This window comes from Colossoma macropomum, unplaced genomic scaffold, assembly GCF_904425465.1.
Source record: "Colossoma macropomum unplaced genomic scaffold, Colossoma_macropomum, whole genome shotgun sequence".
Taxonomy (NCBI): domain Eukaryota; kingdom Metazoa; phylum Chordata; class Actinopteri; order Characiformes; family Serrasalmidae; genus Colossoma; species Colossoma macropomum.
The window spans coordinates 44,004,135-44,029,718 of NW_023494789.1; the positions used below are offsets into that span (position 1 = coordinate 44,004,135).

General features: G+C 36.9%; 1 protein-coding gene across 2 annotated transcripts in view; it reads left to right on the top strand.

Moving 5' to 3' along the window:
* vapb (VAMP (vesicle-associated membrane protein)-associated protein B and C) overlaps positions 1-25,584 on the top strand; it is a 44,783-nt gene that overhangs the window by 14,641 nt on the left and 4,558 nt on the right. The window contains exons 2-4 of one of the 2 annotated variants that reach the window (XM_036571439.1): positions 3,419-3,571; positions 10,817-10,920; positions 25,256-25,336. In XM_036571439.1, the coding sequence (XP_036427332.1) occupies positions 3,419-3,571; positions 10,817-10,920; positions 25,256-25,336 (338 nt within the window). The remainder of the gene's footprint in view (positions 1-3,418; positions 3,572-10,816; positions 10,921-25,255; positions 25,337-25,584) is intronic. The other variant, XM_036571440.1, reaches the window with a different exon arrangement.

A 25,584-nucleotide genomic window follows, 5' to 3' on the forward strand; every position in this document is an offset into this window, starting at 1 on the left:
CGCATTTTTACAGGTATACCCATAAATATAACACATAGGTAGAACATTTTACTAGCCTAAAACTCCCTATCAGAAAATACTACCAGTGTTAAACTGTGAGCCTTAATTTAACTTCTTAGCTGCTTGTTCAAATTTTCACGTTCCACATTAAATGGCTCAGCACGTCAGAATGTAACTGCTGCACCATTTAAGGTGGAACCAGAAAATTCAAACAAGAAGCAGGCAGATGTCCTGAGAAAATGTCCTCAGAAAATGATACCAGATAGCTTATCGGGGGTGAGCAGTGATATTAAGCTGAGTCTGTGCTGAATTAGCCTCTATTGTGTTTCAGTGATTATCAGATGAAGAACAGAGAACTGCAGGAAAACCTGCTTCTTCTGACCTCTTTTCATCTGCCCTCAGTCTGTATATGGAAATACGCTACCACACTGGCAAAGCGTGCTTAAGGAGGCTGCCAGTCTAATGACGTGAATTCAGTGCACAGTAGCATCAGCTTACATGTAGCAATATTCATATTTCAACTATTTAACAACCTCGTAATTCAGAGGATCCAGTAATATTCGAGAGAGAAATGTTTACAGGACAAAACATATCGAGTTTTGAAGTTTTATATGTACCACAGGGTGTGACAGAGGCCTATTCATTCTGGTCATAGAGAAATTGAGCTTAGACCTGGAGTCCCTAATATGGGAGCAAGGTGCAGACGTCAAAATGACAACACAACTACATGGTAGATCCTGATAATTCCAAAGGGAATACACAGAAGTACATTATCTAATGTGTGATATGGCTGCTAGTACAACACCTGAAGATATAAGATTCAAGAATTTTTATTGTCATTGCACAGGGTACAACGAAATTGGGTAGCAATTGTAACGGTGCATAAACAAAAAAAAATAGATTAAACTAGGAATAAAGCAAAAATATAGGCTAATGTAAAACATAAAATGCAAGATGCTAAAGTAAAGACTATATAATTTAAAATTACAAAAAAGTAAAAATAAAGAGAAAACAATTTTAAATAAAATTATAAAAAAGTAAAATAAGTCAAATAAAAAGGATGGATGTAGAAGAATGTAGCAGCTATGGTATTGCACATGAGGGTATTGCATGTATGTGAATGGTAGTTTTTCTATTTACAAATAGTGCAGTTTAATAATAAATATAAAGTGCAAAAGAATGTAAACATCTTTTAACTGAGCAATGTTTAAAAATAGTTTAAGGAAATATGGACTAGACCTTTAGGCTGTGATGTAGAAAGTTGTGTGATGTTAAGATATCTTTCTGCATTTAACTGTTTCTTATACATTGTGAAATACTGATTGTTTAATGACCTGTTTTTTTTTCTTTGTGGTTCTGTTTTAGAAGTGTATTTAGCCTATATGCGTCACTAAGTTGCAGCACTTTAGCCTACAGTATGTTATTAGTCCAGTTATTGTGTTTTTTTTAATTTGCTTCATTGCAGTATAGAGTTTTTCCATTCAGTTATTTGAACGCTGTTGACATTACCCAAAAAACACAATATTCCTGTAGCAAATATAGTTGAAAGTTTGTTGTTTCTAGTTTTTAAGCTTACAGCATGAATACTGAAAACAAAAAAATTTCGAATTAAGGAAGAACTAAAAATGTCTGTGTTTTAGGCCTAGCAGAGCATCACTTCCTCTGAGAAGATACCCAGCATCTGGTGATGTCTATGAATCAAAGATCTAAGTTTGTTACAGATTACAAAGGATTTGCAACCAAGCATTAAACACAAAAGGTGTATTTATAAAGTTGTATCAATTTTGGTCCCTTAAATGGGAGAACTTTTATATATACTTTGTGTTTTGGATTTTAATTTTATACTCCAATAGTATTAGTTAGTTAAATAGTGCTTTTATGAGATATGATTTGTTTTTATTTCTCAATTGTCATAGTTCCTAAACAGCAGACGCTCACAGTCTTAAATAACAAGCTACCAGTAACATTTAAGTTTCTGTTAACTCTTATTTTTTATTAATTATCTTTATTAAAAAAAAGTTGTTTGCGATATTTTACTCTCATGCTAACCATGTGTTTTTGTGCAAATTCACCACCACTGTATTGTTGTCCTCTCAAAAAATTGGATGACTCATGTTGTGTTCCCCAGTAGCACAGTCATAGAAAAGTTTCATCACATCATCAAGAAGTTGCAAATTTAAATCCCAGTAATACTGTGTGTGATGGGGTCAGTAGGTCCCATCACCAGGACTGTGAAAGGACACTGGGACATAAAAAGGGGACAGTGACTGGGGGGATTGAAGCCTAGGTGATATTAAAATGTACATAGAAGAAATACTTACCTTGTTCTGTCCTGATCCTAAAGGGAGCACAGGCACCTTCCAGGGCTTCCCTTATACTGGCTGGTAGAGCCTATGGCTGTGTGTAGAAAGGGGGAGGTGGGATCCGAGAACCTGTGGGGAAAGACAGAAAAGAGTTAAGAGTAAATCAATATAAATGAATATACTTACCGGTAAAAGGAAGTTTCTTCTTATGTGTTTTATCTGCATTGTGTTTATTGTCCTGAAGTTGTTTTGTTATTGTTTGTTTTGTGTAACCCCTCACTAGCCCTGGGGAATGGTTTGGTTTAACCAGATGGGGTGGGGCTATGGTGTTAAAAGGAGTGGAGGGGATTCATTCAGGGAAAAAAGAGAGGGACTGTAGGATGTGTCTATGTGGCCTTGTGGCCTCCGGCACAAACTGGCTGACGTTTAGCCAGAAATATCCACGTGGGACAGTGTAAGGGATTAGAATTAGTCTGTTTTGTCCTAGCCATATTAGTTGCACTGCAACCCGTTTATTTTATGTCAGTGTTTTCTTTCACTTTTCACATGCTTGTGTGCAAAATAAAATATCATGCATGTGCAAGTCGAACTTTGGAGTTCAGCCTGATCTTTTTGAGGGGGACCCTGTCTCTACACCGTCACGCTTTATGTAAAATAGTGCAGTCTTGCAACTTCTACACCCCAACATCCCCTCACTATGTCAACAGAACTAATTTTGGTGTGTTATTGGCAACATGTGCCATGGTTCATCATACTGGTCAATGTTATTGGCCCTAGTATAGAGAGGGCTGTGATTCTTACATGGTTACCCAATATGGATATAAATATCCTAGAATTAAACCTGACATTCTGCACTTTGTTTTCTAATGTACTAGAGTACAGAGCCAAAACAACAAAAATGTATGTAGTTTCTTATCTAGTTTCTTATGGGTTACGCTGTACTGCACACTTAGCTGCCACTGATGGTACAATGTAACTGCGTAATTACCTCTGTTGTTTCTGTGTTTGCCCTCCACAAGACCAGTGTTTTGAATAAAATTTTCATACATTGGAGGGACGATTTAGGCAAATTCACAGTTTAATCATTCAAAAGATGTAACTGTCTTTGGTTTTAGGTCCGTTTACAGATGTGGTGACCACGACCCTAAAGCTTGCTAACCCCACAGACAGAAATGTGTGTTTTAAAGTGAAGACAACTGCCCCGCGCCGCTACTGTGTGCGACCAAACAGCGGAGTGATTGACGCCGGAACCTCAATTAACGTCTCAGGTAAATACATTAGCTTGGATTTAAACCTCATTATACAGGGTGATTCAAAAAAATTTATCCGATTTCAAAGCGTCATATTTTTACAACCGTGAGGCCCCTAGGAACCAATCACATACCAATTGAAAGAGTTTCTGACTGTCACCGGGAGATGGCTCCCTTCAGTCTGCAAGGAGTAGGCGACCCCTGAACAGAAAGCGTTTTGCGTTCTCCACTTCAATAAGAGTGAGTCCGTCATAACTGTGCAATGTAATTTTCGTCAGCTATGAACCTCCAACAGCTCAGAGCATTCGTCGTTGGTTCCACAGCACTGGATGATCTCCAAAATCGCATTGATAGAGCTGTGAGTACAGTGACACCCAGCATGCTCAATCGAGTATGGGGTGAATTTGACTGTCATGTTGATGTTGTCCGTACAGCTGGAGCAGGTCATATTGAGCACTTGTAAAATTACATAATAAACTTAAACCATTCACAATTTACTGCATTGTTCTGTAATGATTTGCAAGCGGAATAAATCATTTTGAAATCGAATGAATCTTTTTGAATCCCCCTGTAGTCATGTAACAGAACAAGCACAGCTAAGTGAGTTAGCTTTGCTAGCTTTGTATTTCGTTTGCTTTAGCCAGTTCTGTAAACTATCTGAAAATCCTTTTAATACCTGCCTGTTTATATGTCTGTATGTATGTCTGTGTCCATCTGTCTATATCTCGGTCTGTCTGTGTGTCTAAGAAAAATACCTGTGCCTGGAATGCCACAATGACAGCATTTAGAATTTTATTAACATATTTGCATCCCTTCAAAAGATAAATAGGTATGTCCAGAATTATAATCATTGGTATGAAAATGAGGCAGAGGGATATCAGAGGTCATGTTGACTTCTGTTTGGGTGAATGGACCAGAAATTGCTCTAATGTTTTAAAGGGCCTATATCTTGTAAAACTGAATTTTCCTCACCTTTTTAGAAAGACGTACCATTCTCTCCCCAGTGTATACAGCCCAAACATAAAAGCTAAACTGCAAAAACGGCTCATTATTTAGTGATGTCATAAAAACCAACACAATCTGCTTAATCAGCCTACAGCAGTTTAGCACTGCCCAGAACAGAGCAGCCAAACAGAATAGAAATCATTTACATATTTGAATCTCAAAAGCACAAAAAAGCCTGTTAAATTTTAAGGGATAGAGAGGCTGAAAGTAGTCATGTAAAAATGAAGTACGACTGATTTTGGTACATAAAATCACACATTATAAGTGAACTGGAAAAAATAAGATACAAAGAAAATGTAGGATATGGACCATTTTAAAGCATTTGATTGTTAAGTGCGTTATATTGTTTTGCAACAGGGTGTTGACAAGTTATGGATCTCAGTTTAAAAATATGAAAATATTCTGATTATTATCTAGATATAAATAGCATTAAATTTATGGTTAAAAAAAGGTTGTCAGATTCACATCGTATTTGTGTGTTAATAGAAGACCACTGGCTTTGTAATGACTTCTGTTCTCTTTTGGAGGAAGACTTTTGTTGAGAACTGTGCTGCTTAGTACCATTCCAGGTTTTATTCTTCTGTTCAGTTGAAGGAATCTTTCAGTTGACGTATCTGTGTTTGCTGGGATAGAGTTTAAGGGTTTTTGCCTTCCATGCCCTTCATGTAATAAAACGCATGTATGGTAGTCACTAAGCCTCTCGACCACTATGTCACATCATATACGGAGCTGAGAGTGCAGGTCTGAGAGTGTGGGTCTGAAAGTACAGTACTGCAGCTGAACCCTTTTCCATTTGCTAGAGCGCAGTCACTATTGATTGCCAGAGCTTTTGTAGAGTTTCTCAGTACTATCAAGATTTGTTAATTACACTCAGAATTCCACTGTTTCTGACCCCAGTATTTTTGTCAGACGTGAACAGCATTGGGTCAACATTTAAAATGCAAGGCACATTAGCATTTTAAATTCTCTTCTGACGCTTTTACGCTGTGGCTGTCATAAGATTGTCGTCCTTTCAGTCCACATACGTACATTTGTGTGCGGTCATCGATGCTCACAACACTCCAGGATGGAGGAAACAGCAAAGAAATGTTAGGTTCCCCCTTATTATTTAGACAGATATTATTATCATTTTTTTTTTTATTTGAAACAGTCCAGAAGGCTGGCCAGCAGTGGGCACCCGATCAAGACATAAGAAGCAACAGCATCAGACTGCACAGGATGGGCAGCTGTTCAGCTTCGCAAAGAAAACACACAGAGTTCTGTAAAGAGTGACTGATCACAGATTACAGTATTAAGAGAGTGCAGCACAGACTTCAGCAGGTCTAGTTAATTACAGCCCAACTAAAAGGCAGAAGCCAGAAAGGTAACAGAGACATGAGGACTCCCTGAGATATCAGCGCCCCTCCACTCCACTGTCAGCAAACTTAAAGTGAAGGTGGGACGACAGCACCAACACTCACAGTTTACCATAATACTCTATGTCCATGAACCCCCAGATCTGCACCTTTTATTTAACAGGGAAAACTAATTACCAAAGGCTTTACTAAACAAGTAAGTTTTTAGCCTAGACTTAAAGACTGAGGCTTTGTCTGAGTCCTGAACACTGACTGGAAGGTTATTCCAAAACTGGGGGGCTTTGTATGAGAAGGCTCTCCCCCCCGATGTAACTTTATTAATTAGGTACTAATAGTAAGCCAGCACCTTGTGATCTAAGTAGGCGTGATGGTTCATAGTAGGAGAGAAGTTCACTCAGGTACTGAGGGGCGAGTCCGTTTAGAGCTTTATAGGTCAGTAAAAAGAGTTTTGCAGTCGATGCGAAATTTAACAGACAACCAGTTTAGTTTTGATAAAACTCGGCTGATATGGTCACTTTCTGGTTCTTGTGAGGACTCTGGCTGCAGTGTTCTGGACTAACTGAAGCTTGTTAAGGCTTTTGCTGGAACATCCAGACAGCAGGGCATTACAGTAATCTAGCCTTGAAGTAATAAATGCATAGACTACCTTTTCTGCATCCTGTAGAGAAAATAAAACTCAAACCAAACCCAAACGCAGCTTACTCTTTGTGCTGGAGTGTGGCAAGGGAGTTTCTTAAATTTTTGACCTTATCACTTATAATAGCCATTAGGGGTGGGAATCTCTAGGCACCTCAAAATTTGATTCGATTACGATTCAGAGGGCTGCAGTATGATTATAAAATGATTGTTGATGCATCTTGATGCATCTTTTTTTCTATACAGGATTTCTTTTTTCTCACTTTGTGACAACTTGGAACTTTTAAATCAAAGTATTTGTAATGATCCATAATGAATGTACTTCCAATATCTTTTATTAATAAATGAAATGGAAGCAATATGGCAAGTCAACTGGAAGACTCTCATTCACTGCTCTTGTTTGGAGCACATGAGACGCAGGCTGCCACTCATCTGCGGTAAAATAACAGTGAAATAAGATCCTGTGGCAGTGGGTGTCCACCCAGCAGATTACAGCTATTCTGCCCGTTTTCTTCAGGGATTCTATAACTTCGGTTGGGGGGGGGTCACTATGTCAGTAAAATATCTTCAAGACGGGACACTGTATCTCGGCTCCAAAGTGTGCAACATAGCGCGAAAACGCTGGTTCTCAACGACTGAGTACGGATCCAAATCCTTGGCAATAAAAGTTGCAATAGAGTTTGTAGTTCGCTTCGTCCGTTTCAGTTTGGGTGGAAGCTCTGACATCGCTTGATCGATGGTCCCCTGGTTGGAAGCAACCACAACCGGGCGGAAAATGGGCAGAAACAAAGTGCTTCCATATGCTAGCTCAGGGGTCGGCAACATGCGGCTCTTTTACTGGCCTCATTTGCAGTAAAATGAAGCCCTGCTGATCGTTCAAACACAGTTTCAACAATAAATGATCTTAAACACTGGAATTAATGTAGCCTATAACTGCTAGTTCACCTAGCTAGTAGCTAACGAAAAGACAAAGACAAAGATTTAAGACGAACATCCATAATTTGGAGACAGATAGACTTATTTGCATTTATTATCAGTCCAGCTGGTTTCCTGATACATTAAAGCTGCAACGAGAAACTGTAAAACACTAAAGAAAACATGTGAAGTCAGTTTCTCGTTCTCCAGCGTCCCGCTCAAATTGACCCGTTCCACCTTAAATGGTGCAGTAGTTACATTCTGGCGCCTCAGGCACCTTTTAAGGTGGAACGGAGAAATTCGAACGAGAAGCGACTTCAGCCTTGTAAAAAGTAGACCATTGAGAGACATTTTACAAGAAACTGTTCTACTTTTGTGGAAAATTTTCCAGCTGGTGATGCAAGAAAAGCCACTACAGCTGAGCTGAAGCTTAAAGTAGAGCAAAGTATGTCTGCGTTTTTGTTTGTATTATATTTTTACCCTACACTAGGACATTAGCACGTGCTGAGACACATGTACAGCCAAGATGGTAAAATTGACTTAAAACGTTGTGGCTCCCAAGTTGGTTTGATTTTTGTTGAAAGGACAAAATGACTCTTATTAACATTTGGGTTGCGACCCCTGCACTAGTTTTAGGCTATAAGTTCTATACTGTCCGGGCGCTGCACTTCCGCACTTTGCAGAGTTCCGCCTTTTGTGTTCTGTTAACATTGCGTTATCAATTAAAATCTAGAAAATAGTTTTTTGACATTTGTGAATCAATTCAGAATCGTCCACGTCCGCATCGGGATGTATCGAAGAGTCGGTTTTTCCCCCCCTAATAGCCATCAACTGAAGCAACATACTTACACACACAAGGCCATGTAAAAGATAATTAATAATTAGTAATTAATTAGTAATTAATAATTAGTTGGCTTGAATTAAGCTTTAAAATGCCACTTAAATAATACTAATTACACAAATACTATTCTAATAATAATAATACAAATAAAATGAATTTCAGCACTTTAAGCATTCATGCTCACTGCTGCATTGTTAGGCCCTGTATCAAACGGCCTGTTACTGGTATGCGACCTGGTGGTTGGGAACCTCTGATTTAGGTCACTTTTTTAACTACTGCATAGTTTTCTCTTTTCTCTGCCCTAACACAGGGGTTGATGATTAGCTAATAGTATGACTGTATGTGTTGGAGAAAACAAAATTACCGTCGAATGCAAACGTTTTGTTGATTAAGTGTAAATAAGTTACCACATTCTCTACAGAGAACAAACTTAAACATCTGTCTGCAAATTTTAATGCACAAACGTAGGGTGTGTGCTTATTTTAAATCATTTGACAAGGGGTGTCCAAACTTTTGCATGTGCAGGGGAGGCCCCAGGAAACACCAGTCTGTGGGTCAGCGAGTGACTCACGACTTTAAGCCTTGAATTCTAGAAGTTTGATTGCATTGCCTCTACATTTTCTCCCTCTGTATGTGGCACATTGGCTTGACAGCAGCAGAGGGGAATGAAAGTTTTGCAATCTATAAATAATGTTGTCTTGTTAGGCCTGATTATATTTTCTTTTGGCTTTTTTCCCTCTCAACTTCCTCATTTAATTAGCAAAAACCCCAAATTTATATCCTTAGTAGTAAAGGTTACCTTTGCTGCCGAATTTGTAACTACAATTTTATTTTTTAAACCAAGAAATCCTAGCAAGGCTTTTTGACACACTGTTGGAATCTCCTGGTTCTCATATAGAGATGGATGGAGATTTTTCTCTCTGTGCTCATCCTTAAAAGATTTTAGCAGTGTTTTATGCCAATAGCCATAGCATTGTTTTGCAAATGGCCAGAAAATCAGACTGACGAAACCAGACATTCCTAATCTGTCAGTGCCGTCTGTTTTCATTTAGCGGTATTAAAGCCTTTGGCTGTAATAATGCACAAAACCAGAGTGAGTTTGGAACTCGCTGGCGAACTGGCATGTCCCCTATATGAGCTCGCCTCTGGTAGCCGCATCTGAGAGAGTTTTCCCTGGTTTTGAAAATCAAAGCGCATTTGTTTTTAATTAAATTTAACTGCAGTTTTCCAATAATCATGCACGGAATGAGCATCAGTGAAAAACAGGCCTTTTTGGGTATGAATGTATGCCCTCAAAAAACAGGAGCAGGAGGAGGAAAAGTGTAGCGTTAGAAAGAATAAATTGCTGCAGACTTCCCACCTCTTACTGACAGACATAAGAAAATGAGAAACAGAAATCAGTAAAAAAAAAAACAACTCTGCATGAGCCTGCTGTAATTTAAATGACATCAAATAACACAGCAGCTGTTAAACTAAAATGATAGCCAGCTGGTTTCAGGTAAAAATGCAGTATTATCTTAAAACAATAAAAATAAACGATAAAGCTTGTCACTTTTCTATCTAGTTCTGAACTGACACTTACACATCCTCCACAAGAAATAAATATGGTATTCTTCTTCAAATTTTAGTGCACAGTGTCTTTCTATTTGTTGTGGTTAATATATGGAAAAAGAAAGCATCAAAATGTGCCATAACTTTTGCACAGGCCACATTTTAGGTTTTCCTTTCTGTCCAATATGTTGCTCAATTCAGCTAAGAAATCTGTAATGGTGTAATAAACTGTGTGTTCTCTGTAAAGGATGTGTATGTATTTTCACTGAAAAACTTAAAATGTGCATCCAGACTTTTGCACTATATATACACAAGAGCTCTATATGATTTTCTTCCTTTTTGAAATTGCACTTTAGATGAACACTGTTTTGAGAGAGAGAGAGAGAGAGAGAGAGAGAGAGAGAGAGAGAGAGATTAAATAATGAAAAACATTATTGCTATTTTTTTAACCACTTTTTATACTTTAAATTCAGCAAATAAATAAGTCCCACATCTTTCTTTATTAAACTCTTGCGGAAAGCAAGGAGCGAAGGAATATTATTTTTTGCCTTGACATAGTTTGGAGAGTTCTTTGCTTGTGGTTTTTTAAAATATTTTAATTAAATCTAATTATATTACTCTGTTTCTAAAAGAAGTAGTATGTCCTAACATAAAGTAATACTTTTTCTGTAACAGTTTAGCACCCAGCAACATGGTCTCTCTGTCCGCATTGTGGAAATTTGATTAGATTTTATAAATGTGTTTAACCATCAGTGAGGGGAAGTGATGCATATATTCAGCTGCGTAAAAGGTCTGGCCCTTTGGGTTGGCGACCCATCTAGGGTGTTTTCTGCCTTCTGCCCAGTGACCCCTGGGTTAGGCTCCAGCATCCCCCTGCGACCCGGAAGGATAAATGGCTTAAATTGTGTGTGTGTGTGTAAAAGTTCTGTTTATGTGTTTTATTTCTGTATGTTTTTGCAGTGATGCTGCAGCCATTTGACTATGACCCCAACGAGAAGAGCAAACACAAATTCATGGTGCAGTCTTTAATTGCTCCACCTGACATGACTGACATGGAGGGAGTGGTAAGTAATGGTCCAGAAACAGTCAAAGGAGTCCAACTTGTTCTGCCTCTAATGTGTGTGCCAGAACATTGAAGTTAGTGTTGCACCGAAACTGATACTGTATCTGTGCTGATATTGGCACTTAAATGCAGTATCTGCAATGAGGACACTGATGATTGAAGGGGGATACTGATGACCGATACCACAAAGCAATTTCTGACGTGCACACATGCTAGTACACAGATCTTAACAACATGTTAGAAGTGTGAGTTGAAAGGCAGCAGTAAAAATGCTCTTGGCAAAATCTGTAATGCTAGTATTTCATGGGAAGGCAGTGGTAGTGGGAGATAGACCAGTTGGAATTCTTTGTAAAGTATTCATTTCACACAAATAAATCATGGAAAATACAAGCAGTATAAAACACGCTGACATCAGCCCGTTACAGAAATGTCTGAGCCAGGCTTCTTTCAGTAATCACTCATCTCCCACTGTGTAGTCAGTTATAGTTTGATGTAGTGTTAGTGCAGGTTGTTATTGAAGGAGTGAATATTGAGGGTTAGAGATACAACCCCGTTTCCAAAAAAGTTGGGATGCTGCGCAGAATGTAAATACAAACAAAATTCAATGATGTGCAAATCATTTAAACCCTATATTTCATTGAAAATAGTACAAAGACAACAAATGTTGAAACTTTGAAATTTTATTGTTTTTTGAAAAATATATGCCCATTTTGAATTTGATGCCAGCAACATGTTCCAATAAAGTTGGTACAGGCTCATATTTACCACTGTGTTTCATCACCTCTTCTTTTAACAACACTCTGTAAGCATTTGGGAACTGAGGAGACCAACTGCTGTCTTTTTGAAAGTGAAATGTTTTCCCGTTTTTGCTTAACATAGGATTTCAGCTGCTCATCAGTTCAGGGTTTCCTTTATCATATTTTTCTTTTTATAATGTGCCATATGTTTTCAGTGGTGACAGGTCTGGACTGCAGGCAGGTCAGTTTAGCACCCAGGCTCTTTTAATACAGAGCCATGCTATTGTAATACATGCAGAATATGGTTTGATGCTGTCTTGCTGAAATAAGCAAGGCCTTCCCTAAAAAAGACATTGTCTAGATGGCAGCATATGTTGCCAAAACATGGATATATCGTTCAGCATTAATGGTGCCTTCACAGATGTGCCAGTCACCCATGCCATGTGCACTAATGCCCCCCATACCATCATGAATGTTGGCTTTTGAACTGTGCACTGATAACAAGCTGAGTGGTCTTTAGCCCAGAGGATACAGTCTCTATGATTTCCAAAAAGAAATTCAAATGTTGATTTGTCAGACCACAGAACACTTTTCTACGTCCCCTCAGTCTATTTTAAATGAGCTCAGGCCCAGAGGTGGCAGCATTTCTGGATCATGTTTATATATGCTTTCTTCTTTGCGTTAAAGAGTTTTAATTAGCATGAGCCCATGCAGTGATTTCCACTACAGAATCATGTCTGTTTTTAATGCAGTGCCGCCTGGGGGCCCAAAGATCATGGCCAGCAGATACAGTTTTTTTGGCCTTGTCCCTTGCACACAGAAATTTCTGCAGATTCTCTGTATCTTTTAATGTTATTATGTACCGTAGATGGTGAGAAGCAAAAGTTCTTTGCTGTTTTACATTGAGAAATGTTATTCTTGAATTGTTGCACTATTTGATCGTGCAGTCTTTCACAGAGTGGTGAACCCCTCCGCATCTTTACTTCTGAAAGACTCAGCCTCTCTGGGATGCATTTTTATACACAGTCATGTTACTGACCTGTTGCAATCACCAGGTGTTTTTTTTTAATCATTACACAACTTTACCAGCCTTTTGTTGCTCTTGTCCCAACTTTTTTGGAATGTGTTGTTGGCATCAAATTCAAAATGGGCATATATTTTTCAAAAAAACATGTCTCAGTTTCAACATTTGATATGTTATCTTTGAAGCATTTTCAATGAAATATAGGGTTTAAATGATTTGCACATCTTTACATTTTGTTTTTATTTACATCTTTCACAGCATCCCAACATTTTTGGAAATGGGGTTATATATGGGAACCGCTGGTCTCTTGGTGCAATGATGCCTCCACTAGCTTTGCCTGCAGTGCATCTTTGTTGGTCAGCTGTATCACACAGCACTGTGGTCTCGTGGCCTTTTGCATGAACCAAGCCAACAGGTACTGACAACATAAATGAAATACTTTCTGAGGTCCAGCAGAGTCTGACGCTCAGAGATGTGAGCGAGAGTGTACGGGACATACATATGAGGAGATATTACTAATATACTAAATGAACAAAAATAAGTTTTTCTTGAGCATCTAATATTGTTTTACATACACACGCACACACGTGTGTACATATATATGTGTGTGTGTGTGTATATATATATATATATATATATATATATATATATATATATATATGCGCCAAAGTTTTACAATCGTTCGTTATACATACATGTATGTATGTATGTATGTATTATATATATATATATGTATTTTTATATATATATATATATATATATATATATGTATGTATGTATGTATGTATTTTATATATATATATGTATTTTTTATATATATATATATATATATATGTGTATGTATGTATGTATTTTATATATATATGTATTTTTTATATATATATATATATATATATATATGTATGTATGTATGTATGTATTTTATATATATATATGTATTTTTTATATATATATATATATATATATATATATATATATATATATATATATGTATGTATGTATGTATTATATATATATATATATGTGTATGTATGTATGTATGTATGTATAACGAACGATTGTAAAACTTTGGCAAACTTCTCTATGAGCACACAAATTTGTACGATTTTGTGTAAAGTTTCATTTCAACGGTAACCCTTTGTCCAGCTGCCCTGTGTGTTCACGAAGAACTACCTCCTTAAACTGTTTGCCATTGGTGCTAAACGTTCTCGGAACAGGAAACTGTTTGGAAACGCTCTCCTGTGTTCGCCAAATTTGAACCATGATGCAATGCTTAAAAGTGTAAACGTTATCTGGAAAGTAAACAAGGTCGTTGTAAACGATGGGTACTTGCTTCTCTGTTCCAACCCCATTAACTGCATTTCGAAATAGAAACGTTACAGCTCATAACATGAAGTAGGACGGAATTTAACACTAACATTAGCTAACTAGCTCGCTAGCAGAACTATTGCCGCATCCCAAACCACACACGTCTGTACTTCACATACTACACTGAGTGCACGTCTAATGGTATATGCGCTATTTTTACACACTATTTAGTGAGCTAGTATGTGGTTTGGGACGCAACATGTCTTACCGAGATGAATCTTCTTTATCCAGTGAGTCGATGTGTTTCCTCTCAGATGCTTCATCATGGAGGAGGTCGGATTTACAAATAGCACAACTGACAACCTTTTTTTCTGAGTTTAGCGTGAAATTCTTCCGCACTTTTGAGGATTTTGTTCTTGAGGCAGCCATCGCGTTGTTGTTAACTATCCAGTAAGCGGTAATGTCAAAACGTTCCTAGTGAGCGCGAGATGACGTCACCAACTAACCGGCAGTTAAATTAGCTGCCAACTAATTTGGCTGTCGATTAATCATTGCACGCCTATTGGTGACACAGAACACACAGACTTTAGATGAAAGTGGAACAGTAGAATAAATATCGGGACTTATAGTCTAGTTAGGTTAGATAGAGTTAGTATTGGTGTCCGTACTGGTTCACACATTACCTCTGCATGCACTGTGAAAAAAAAAAAACGGTCAAATGACTGGCAGCAGCGGCTGCCAAACAGAAAACATAAAATTAAAGTAAAATATCCTAATTCAAAAAAAGTACAAAAGCAATAAGTTTTGCAGAAAAAAAAAAATTATTTTACAGAGTTTTACCAAATTATTATGATCAAACACCTTCAATAAATAGATAGCACAAAGTTCTTAAACAGATGGTTTTTAAATTACTGCAATAAAACACCTTTAACAAAGTAAAGGCACTAAAAGTTCTGCAGGGAAACACTTATTTTACAGTTTTTTGGCCGCTTTTGCCATTTTGCGAAGACTGACTGGACAGAGACAGAATATATCATGTCAATAAATTTCCTTTGTTCTACTTATTTATAGACACGAGTGAGAAAATCTGCTTCAGGTACATTTATTGACATCAGCAATAATTCAGGCAGTGACAAAGTTTCACATCTATTTTACCCACTCAAAAAAAGTAAAAAAAAAAAATAATAATAATAAAGCACTTTAGAAGTAGATCGGACACCCTGGACCAGAAGTCACAGCTTGAACAACCTGTCAATTATTCAAATTAAGCAGACAATATATTAAATTATGTCATTCTAATGATGTAAGACAAGTAATGCAAATTTTACCAAATATTGACTGATTCAACAGATTCAGTTTATATAAAAAAATAGTGTCAAGAAAAGTTTGGGCATTACTGAAAAAAACAACTGTAGTTTAGTTATTTACCACCGTTAGCTCAAATCCAAAACAAAGTGCTCTCAGCCCTACATGACACAGGACAATTAGGCAATATATACATGGTGGTGCTTTCCTACCTCAGTCATGTTGAGGGGTTTAACATCTTAACACTAACATCCCACCCTAAGTGTAGTAAAAAATTTACAGTGCAAAACCAACTCCTTTAAAATGCCATTTCAAATGTCAGCATAAAGATAACTAAAATTTCAAAAACCAACATGAACATAAAGACTCAATGCAGTTTATTTGGTAAACATTTAACCTGAGCTGTAACGCCGCAACATCCAAAGAAACTTACTTTCCACCACTTATGAACATTTTTCTGTTTAGCTTGTGTCCATCCAAAATCATCAAGATCTTCTGGACAAACTCAAGTTGTCTGAAAGCTGAAAACAAGGGCATAAAGGAGCCCAAATACCATGATGAATGCATTTCCAAGGTTGTTAACCTCTATTGCAATAGCAGTGTCCAATAGCTCAGCATGATCCTCATTACCGTCTCTTCAAATTGTGTAAATTCCCATTGTTCACTCACATGTCCTTCTCCGCATCACCAATGACAGACCTGAACATAAATACAAACAAACAATCACTGACCGGTCAGAGAAGTGGACAAGCAGAAGTCTGCATTTTCAAGGCTTGTGAAAAACAGAACTGTAGCTTAGCTATTTACCATCATCTGCTCAAATTCAATCAAAATCAAATGTTAGCTGCTGCTGATTTTGCACCAATAATATTAGGAATATTAGAGTGCTAATTTACTGATGTAATTGCCAAAAATGATCCTAAAATGATCCATCTTTTGGATAGATTTAGATTCTGAATCAACTGCAGGTAGAATTCATATTGCTGATGTTGAAGTAGTGTCTCAAATTCCAGTGTAACCTAGATAAGGTGAACATGCAGCCACTTCATCAGACAATTTAAAATTTTAAAGCATACTTTCATCAAGTCATGGCATGTTAACCTTGTCTGAGTCCCTCTGAAAACCCACAGAACGTCATTAAGCTACATATTTATGGCTCTAGACATCAGTTTTCTTCCAAGGATGAACTTTGAGATGCTATTTCAGCATCAGCACTATGTATTCTATCTGCAGAAATCAGAGTCTAATCAAATCAATAAATCAAAGACTCATCTTGGTTATATCTAATCATGGCAGTTACATCTGTGAATAAGTGCTGAATCATTAGATTGGAATCATGACATTTTGTCAGTTCTAAAGTTTGTACAGCAACACCTTCATAAAATCATTGCTTTCACTGTGATTGCACAGATTTAGTGAAAGTGCATATTTTGGTAAATTATTAATCTCTCCAATTACATGACATGCAGGGATTTTACCATTCATTTGTAAAAAACACATGGTGTAATTTTGATGGTGTCATCACTGGTATCTTGAGAGATCCTGAACATCTACTTATGCCTACTATCTTACATGTACACATTGTACATGTAAATTGTATTATAATAAACATATATACATGTAAATTGTATTACAATAAACGTACCAAGTATTGCTTTAAAAAAGACTGGTCTTCGTTCAAATACGTGACCAGGCTTTTTAGGATGCAGTCCCTCCTGATGTCAGTCTTTTTGCAGACTAATTATATAAATTTATTTAAATTAAACGGATCTAAACCAATCTCAGTGCTGTGGCCTAGACTGGCATGTGTTTTAGTCAATTTTACTTTTCATTGGTTTCATAAAAGCTTCATTTTCGCGCTCGTTCCTGATTCAGTAAGTTCCACTTTATCAGTTACTTTACTCTTCATCTGTGTTTTAGGGGTTTATTCACCGTAAATTACATTAAAAAGAGCAGTAAAACTGCTGTGGTTCAAACGAGTAACATTACCGTGTTTCAGACTGCTGTGCTCCGACCGAGCTGCGGTGGTTTTCGGATGGATGTTCACTAGTTTAACGATCCGCTGTGCTGTGCTGGTTCGGAGTGTTGAGAATCTGCTTCTGAGGATTCCAGCACTAGACTAGTCACCTAGCTATTTCACTTAGCCGCAAGCTAAGTCACCTGGCACTTTTCGGTTCAGGACAAATATTAACAGTATATCGCTTTCACACTGCGCTCAACAAAAACACACTGAACAGATGAGAACTAAAAAGAAACCAAAGAGACACTGTTTATATCAGAAAACGCAAACAGCCCACAAGTTAAGCTCACTGAGTGCGATCAACATCACTCGTTTGTAATTCACGTAACTTTAGCGGTTAACTTCACTTTTAGACTGGGCTGCAAAAATCACGTACATGAACACAAAACACAGCTAACGCTACGTTCGGCTGCTACGGAGAATAACAGGGAGCATGTTTTCTTACCTGATACTGCCACAGATCCCGTTTGACCTTCTTCTCTGTCCATATTCCAGTTTTTGGCTCTCTGTTGACATCCCACAACTCAAATTCGCCCAAAATAAACTGACAGGCAGATAATCCAGGTAACAGCCACTGATAGTGGACAGACCGAGTGGCGAAAGCAGTAGCAACTCACCCGCTCTAATGGGCGGATTTTCAAATTTGACCGGGTGAAGGGCGCGCTCAACTATGATTGGCCAGTTTTCTGGATGACAGTCAGATTAGCCAATCATGCTCAAAGAAACGTGGTGAGACAGCCAATGCCAATTGTTACAGCGTGGTAGCGTAGCAACTGTAGGAAAATATGCTTTGGAAAAGAAAGAAAAATAAAGAAAATAAATATTTGTATTTAGTTTATATTTAACTAATTGGTGAAATAAGGTTTTCATTGCAGTGTATGAATAAAAAAATAGTAATGTGTGGTAAAGTTTTATTAATACCTATAGGCTTATATATGAGGCTTATACACACACACATAACACATTCTTTCACCAATGTGCTCACTGGTAATCAAGTTTTACCATCAACAAGCAGGAACTGATAATAAGTTCACACTAAATCACATATGGCAAAAAGTTTGCTGCTGTCTCGAGGTTGAAACTTTCTAGCATGTTGCTGCTCTAAAGGACTTAGAGCTTATCATTTCTGCTTCTACTACTTCCTGCCTGGACTATTGCAATGCCTTGTTTTTCTGACTCTGGCTTTACTCGTTTTACTTTTGTCAGATTAACTGGCAAAAAATTTAAAATTATACAAAAAACTAATAAGATATACCTTAAAAGTACTAAAAAAACTTTAAAGTGTTAGTAAGGACCTAAACCTTTATATAATGTGTTACTTATTTAATTACAGATAATTATTGTCTTTTGCCAGAAATTTGCACATAATTTTAAAAACCAGAAAAATACTGTGTAAGTAATACAGTAATTTTTCTGTAAAAAAAATAAGAAATAAATGTAATTTGTCATTATTGGCAGAATCCTTAAAATAACGGTTGGGCTGTTAATTTACAGATGTTCTCTGTAAAATTAAAGACTTTTGTATACAATTTAAAAAAGACAGAAAATGACTGTAAAAATTTAAGGGTTATTTCCTGTAAAATTAGGACCTTTTTTTTTTTTTACAGTGTGGCACGGGTAGGGACCTCCTCGCTATAGTTTGCACATGTTGCCTGTTCATACAGTGTACGCTGCAGAATGGTACAGAAGGATATATTAGCAATTCTTACTGCTTTTAACCAAGTTCGGTAGACATCCTTTTCCTTTTCCTAGTCAAATCAGTTACTTTACTTTGCTTCATACAAAGATGACTTGTAAAAAAACAGATTGCACTACTTTATCCTCTAACCCGTGATTGGACAGTCATCGCAACTTTCTAACCTTTAACATGGGTGACAAAATGAAAGCAAAAATGTGCTGTGTTACACAACAGGCAGAGGTAGTACGTGGAAACAGGTCTAACTGCAGGGGTAGACAGATATAAACTGAACTATGCATTAGAGCCAACAAGTCTAGGAGTCTTACGGCCAAAATTAAGAATTTATGAATAAATCATTATTAGATACATTTTGAAATTATTAGAAATATGGGTGCTTTTTGCCTATTTATCAATTGTTAACAAGAAACGAATAATGCTCTAATAAATAGAAACTTAAGATTTGTTTGCTATGTTCATATGGTTTTCTGTAAATAAATTAACTGCTTTATGGGTTAAAATCTTCCAGTTGAAGGCATACTTGAAATGCCCTAATATGACAGGAAATATTAAACAGGTAATCATGTAGATTTACGGTAATCAGACATGGTAGTAAATTGTAGTACATGGTCACGTTTAAAAAATTGCAGGCACTTGAGCACTGTAGAGTAACAGTAACTTACAATACAATTTTTAATTATCAGTGTTTAGTAAAATTACAATAATTGTATTTTACTATATAGTTTATAACCTGTAAATATTATTTGTAAACTTTGACTAGGGATATAGCAGTGGTTATTAAGAATGAGTAACAACTACCTTAATTATGGTCTTGCAAATTCATTATTTATTTAAACATAGCTAGTTCTTTGTAAGCTATTTCCAAGTCATTTGTGAGCATTTATTTAAAGTTAGGTGTTGATCATGAAGAGAGAACAAATTTCACTTAAGTTCAGTAACACATATTTAAAAGATCTGTATTATCATTTGCACACTATTGTTAAGTATTTTGTAAACATTTGTAGGCTCCTTCTTAACTATCTCACTGATTATATTGGTGACTTTAGGCAATTTTTGCTAAAACATTGCTAAACGTTGACAGATGCCTTCTCCAGGTACTTTTCAGTGTTCAGTTCACTTGTCTGACTCTGTGCTTGAGTTATGGGCTTCAGCAATTTATTTTTACACTTTTAAACACAGTGATTACCAGGATATACAAACATGTTCACAATACATAACGTTTGAGTACACTAGCGACTGAAATTTGACCATTTACTAGCATTTACAACCATGTTTGTGAGTTCAGATAGTTGTTACCTGTTCATGTTCCTCGTTGCTCGTTTTCAACTGAAAGATTAGAATTATTTTAACTCAAGTCAACAAGCACTTAATAACTAATTCACAGAAGACCTTATTAACACACTATGTAAACACATTTATGCCACATTTCTAAGCATGCTAACTTCAGTAATCATTAAGAAGCAGACTTTAAAATAAAGTGTTGCTGAAAAATGTTTATTTTTCATATTGTGTTGACAACAAGAATGCTTCAATGACAAATCTCAAGTGCAACAAAATCTGATATGTCTAATGAGTTACAAGCCTGAAAGAATAGGTTTGTTAATCGGGAAAAGAATTTAAACTACTCGGACCACAGGCTCTGCATCCGTATTGGCCAAAGTCTGGCCTGGGGTATTGGGCAAACTGGCACTGTCTACCCCTTTTTTTTTTATTATTATTATTTTTTTTTTGTACATTAACAGAGACACTGTTACCTTGGACCATGTAACGCATTTTTGATAGGTGGGGCCAGGCATCAGTGCACCCACCCCACATGCACAGCGGGCCGAAGCACACAGGAAGAGAAATCTCGCAAATAAATGAATAGCCTTAAAAAAGTAGAACAAGCACTAAATCACATATAGAAAAAATATAAAAGAATAACAGTAAAACAATTAAAATGAAGTCATTCTAAAGAGTTGCAAAGCAACAGATCACGTGACACAACACACAAATTCTTATAGCTTAGGACTGATTCACAGATCCTGCTTCTGTGTGGTGTGAGGATTGCGGAAAGTCTTGCTTTTCATTCCAGCACCCATGTTAACTGGTCAGAGCTTTCACACAGGCTGCACTTTTGAAGCGGCAGAGCGTCCAAGACTGTTTAGAGAATAGACTAGGCGCTTGTTTTTTTCCATGCGTGTCACGCAGCAAAATACACTGAAATAAGCCATGAAAATTAAACAGAAAACCGTATAAAACGATTTTTTAAATTCATTTTAATTCCTGTCAGAACACAGTTGAATTATTTGGGTATAAACATTCAGACTTCTTTGACGGGCACAGTGAAATATAATTGAGAATATATACCAGGAAATGGAGCATGACTGTGTGAGATGGACTTACCATGCCAGCATCTTTAGACAACAGTTAAAATGAACATGTTAACTTGTATTAATTTTGTTAGTATGATGATTCCTTCACTACCACCATCTGGCTACTGGATTAAAGAAGGTAAACTGCTGCGCAAATATATTTGGAATGGTGAACACCCTAAATTATGATTTAATTCTTTGCAGCGTCCCAAAACAAAAGGGGGATTATACCTACCACATTTCAAATTTTACCACTAGTCTTTCCAGTTGTGTCCCATAACAACATGGATGAACCCTTCATCGACTGCCTCTTGGAGAAGTTTGGAAGAAGTACTGATGCATCCAATTAGACTTCAAGATTTACTGTTTTCTAATATTTCCAATACTAAATGTTCACTTAATTTTGGTCCCATTATAGATTACACAATTGGGGTTCTTTGGAGATCAGGACTGGTAACTCATCCAGTTATAGAACAGATACTAAATACGTATGAAACAAAACCCTTCCAAATATGTATACTCATGGCTGCAAGAAATATATTATTCTGGTCGGGGTTCAATGTTAACTTTTCTTCCAACTTGCCCAGTCGGGCAAGCAACCTGAAAATTCACTGTCACGAACCAAATTGCTAGTGTCCCAAACAAATCTTTGTATTTTAAGGTGTTATAAATAAGCACACATAAACTAATACATTTAGTTAAGGTTATTTATTCTGAAAATAAAACATTTATCAATAATGTTAACGTTAGCATTTGTACGCAAAAGTTAGCAAATATTACCTTACTTTCTGCAAACCATGTCGGTACAAAACTGGTTACCAAGTTCCAGTCCATTTCTAAGTCTGTTTCATGTGGGTAGTCTGTGAAGGGTCTTTTCTGTTTTTATGCTGTTGTGACTAACTTGGTCAACCTGGAATCTGCTTCACTGTTCATCCGTTGTATGCCCATGTCAAGCAGCCCAGACGCCCAAGCAGCTTTTTTCGCTGCTACTCATGCACTGTAACCAAGAGACAGAGAGAGTCGTGACACTCGAGCTACTGTTTTCTAAAAGTTGTAGTTCCAACAAAGAAGAACCACTTTTATCTGCCTTCTTAGGACATTCCCTACAAACTTTACAGAACATCTCAGGTGCAGAGGGGTCAACATCTATGGGAGGCAAATTCAACCAAAAAAGAAATTAAAATTAAAACAATAAAATGTAAATGCAAACCTCTTTTTGCCATTTCTTTTTCCAAACATCTGCGCAAATATCCTGTCAAATTTGGAAATGAAATGAAATACCTACGTTTGCAATTTAATTTTTCACATAAGCACGAGTATTTTGTTACAAAAATAAAAATTAATTTAAAACAGCTATGTGTCATTTAATTTTAGTCATTATTCTGGTATTTCCTAAGGTCTCAGGATGTCCTAAAATGTACCCCGTAGCCCCGTCTAGTGCTAATTACCATATATTTGCATGTTAGTCAATTTGAAAATGAAAAAACAAAGTGGCAAATGAAAAGTAAATCTCCAGCAGGGGGCTTCGATGTTCATTTGCGTTTGCCTTTTCATTCTGACACTTAAAGCGCATCCACGCCGAAAACTGAATCGCAAACTGTCACTTTTCTGTAGATTTTATCCATTTTGCATTTTCATTTTAATTTTGTCAGATATACAGCCTATTGGAAATAAGAACGTAAACATTACATTTTGATTTTAGTTTTGGCACGTATTCTGCATTTCATGAAGAAAAGCCAAAGCAAAGGTGAAGCTTGGATTTTCTTTTCTCTACTAGCTTTTTCATTTTAGATATGGCCATGAAATACCAGAGTAACGACTGAAATGAAATGACAAGTAGCGGTTTTACATTTATTTTTATTTTTGTCACAAATGGCTCGTGCTCATGTGAAAAACGAAATTGCAAATATAGGTTTTTCATTACATTTTCAATTTTGGCAGGATATTTGTGCAGATGTTTGGAAAAAGAAATGGCAAAAAGAGGTTTGCATTTACATTTTATTGTTTTAATTTTGATTTCTTTTTTGGCTGGATTTGCCTCCCATACAACATCGACCCATGAGAACTGAGTTTTTCATGAGTGAATGAAGCTGCGCACTTGTTTTGCTTCGTATTCGCGCTTCGCCGACATTTTCCTGCGTGCCTCGTCCTGACGTCATTTGTCAACAAATAAAGCCATTGGTTTGTTTTAACTGGACGCACGAATGGATAAGACCGTTTTGTATGGCGAGGGGTTAAATATTCAAGTGAACTGAGTTTGGCCTCAGTTACATCATTCTGTTAACACACTGCAGCCCTCACCCCAACATTAACTTGCCCGGTCGGGCAAGTGATTTTTCATGCTGCTGTCCCAACATCATATTTTACCTGCCCCGGGCATTCAGGCAGTTGTTATTGTTGAACCCTGACTGGTCTTAGTATACAAAATCAGTGGGAAAGGATTTGGTAATTGAAGCTGAGTCTCAGGATTAGGAGGTGGCTTGGGAGAAATATCTTTAAGGTATCAAAAACATTATAATCACCAACTGATTTACTTTAAGCTCTGTCATAGGGCATACTGGACACCGCTATCAAGATTTCATGCTAAACTGACATCAAATGCTAACTGTGAGTTTTGCTCTTTAGGATTCTGGGACCTGGCTCTTTTAGGACCTGGTTCTTTGAAACACATGGTTTGGGATTGTCCAGAGTTTTATTCATTTTGGAAGAGAGTGACTTCTGTACTTTCTAAATATATAGAAAAGGACATTCCCCTTCAACCAGTTTTTTGTTTGGCTTCTTAATGCTGATTCACAACTACAGCTTAATAAGAAACAACAGAAAATTATGTTTGCTGGTTTGACCACAGCAAAAAAAACTGATAGTTCAGCATTGGGTACCCCTCATATATTGCATAGTAGGAAGTGGTTATTTTATTTTCACAATATAGTTATGATAGAGCTCTCTACTGCTAGAATTCACAATGCTAAGGCTTCAACAATCCAAATCTGGGAAAATTTGGCTGGTAACATTAGTGAACTACTTAATGCATGAGTAAAGTGTTGGAAAATGGTAAATTAGGAATATAGAGTACACAGCTGTCAAGCCCAGCAAAACGCCAAAAAAAAAAGAACGTTCTGTGGTTTCATGCCTGCTTTGTGTTTACTGTGATATGTATATATCTTCTGTGTTAATGGTGATTTCGCAGATAGGTAAGTCACCACTAATACCCTCCCATACCATGACAGACCCTGGCTTTCAAATTTTTGAACTACGCTGGTAACGATTTGGATGGTCCTTTTCTTCTTTGGCTCAGAGAACAGGGCGTCCATTGTTTCCATAAACAATCTAAAAAAGTTGAAGCAAAATATGTTTCCTCTGTGCATCAGTCCATTTCAGATGAGCTCAGGCTCAGAGAAGTCAGCTGCATTTTTGGATGTTGTTGATATATGGCTTCCGCTATGCATAGTACAAACTTAACTCACCTTTGTGGATGCAGCGACGAACAGCGTTTATTGACAACAGTTTGTCAAAGTATTCCCGAGCCCATGTGGTAATATCTATCACAGAAGCATACTGTTTTTTAATGCAGTGCCTTTTGAAGGATCGAAGATAATGACCATTCAGTTGTGGTTTGGCAATTTAAACCCTTTTTCCGGATTCCCTACATCTTTTAATAATGCTGTGCACTGTTGAGGATGAAATACATAAAATCTTTGAAAAAAAAAAACAGTAGAAACAGGTTAAAAAAATAAGTAATAAAAAATAATGTTTGTTTTGAAATAGTTGCATTTTATAATTATGGATCTCTCCCTGCCTGTGTGATTCATCTTCACTCCTCTATCTTTCATCTGATTTAAATTTTTTGTTGTGTGTTTTTTTTTGTTTTTTTTTTAACCATCTTCGTGTGCAGTGGAAGGAGGCCAAACCAGAGGAGCTGATGGACTCCAAGCTGCGGTGTGTCTTTGAGATGCCAATAGAGAACGAGAAAACGGTAGCTGTACTGCTTAACATCCGGCCACATCTCCGACCAACTCCCTAGTTTATCACCTTCCTTCATATTTTAAATTCTATGTTCCCTTAACACATTTTGTGTTACTTTTAACACAGTTGATTTAAAATGTGTTATCCATAATTGGGCACAGAAATATTTTAGCACATTTCGACTTAAAAGTAACACATTGATTTGTTTAGTTAAGTACAAAATGTGCTGTTTTTACAGATCTGATTTGAGAGTGTGCT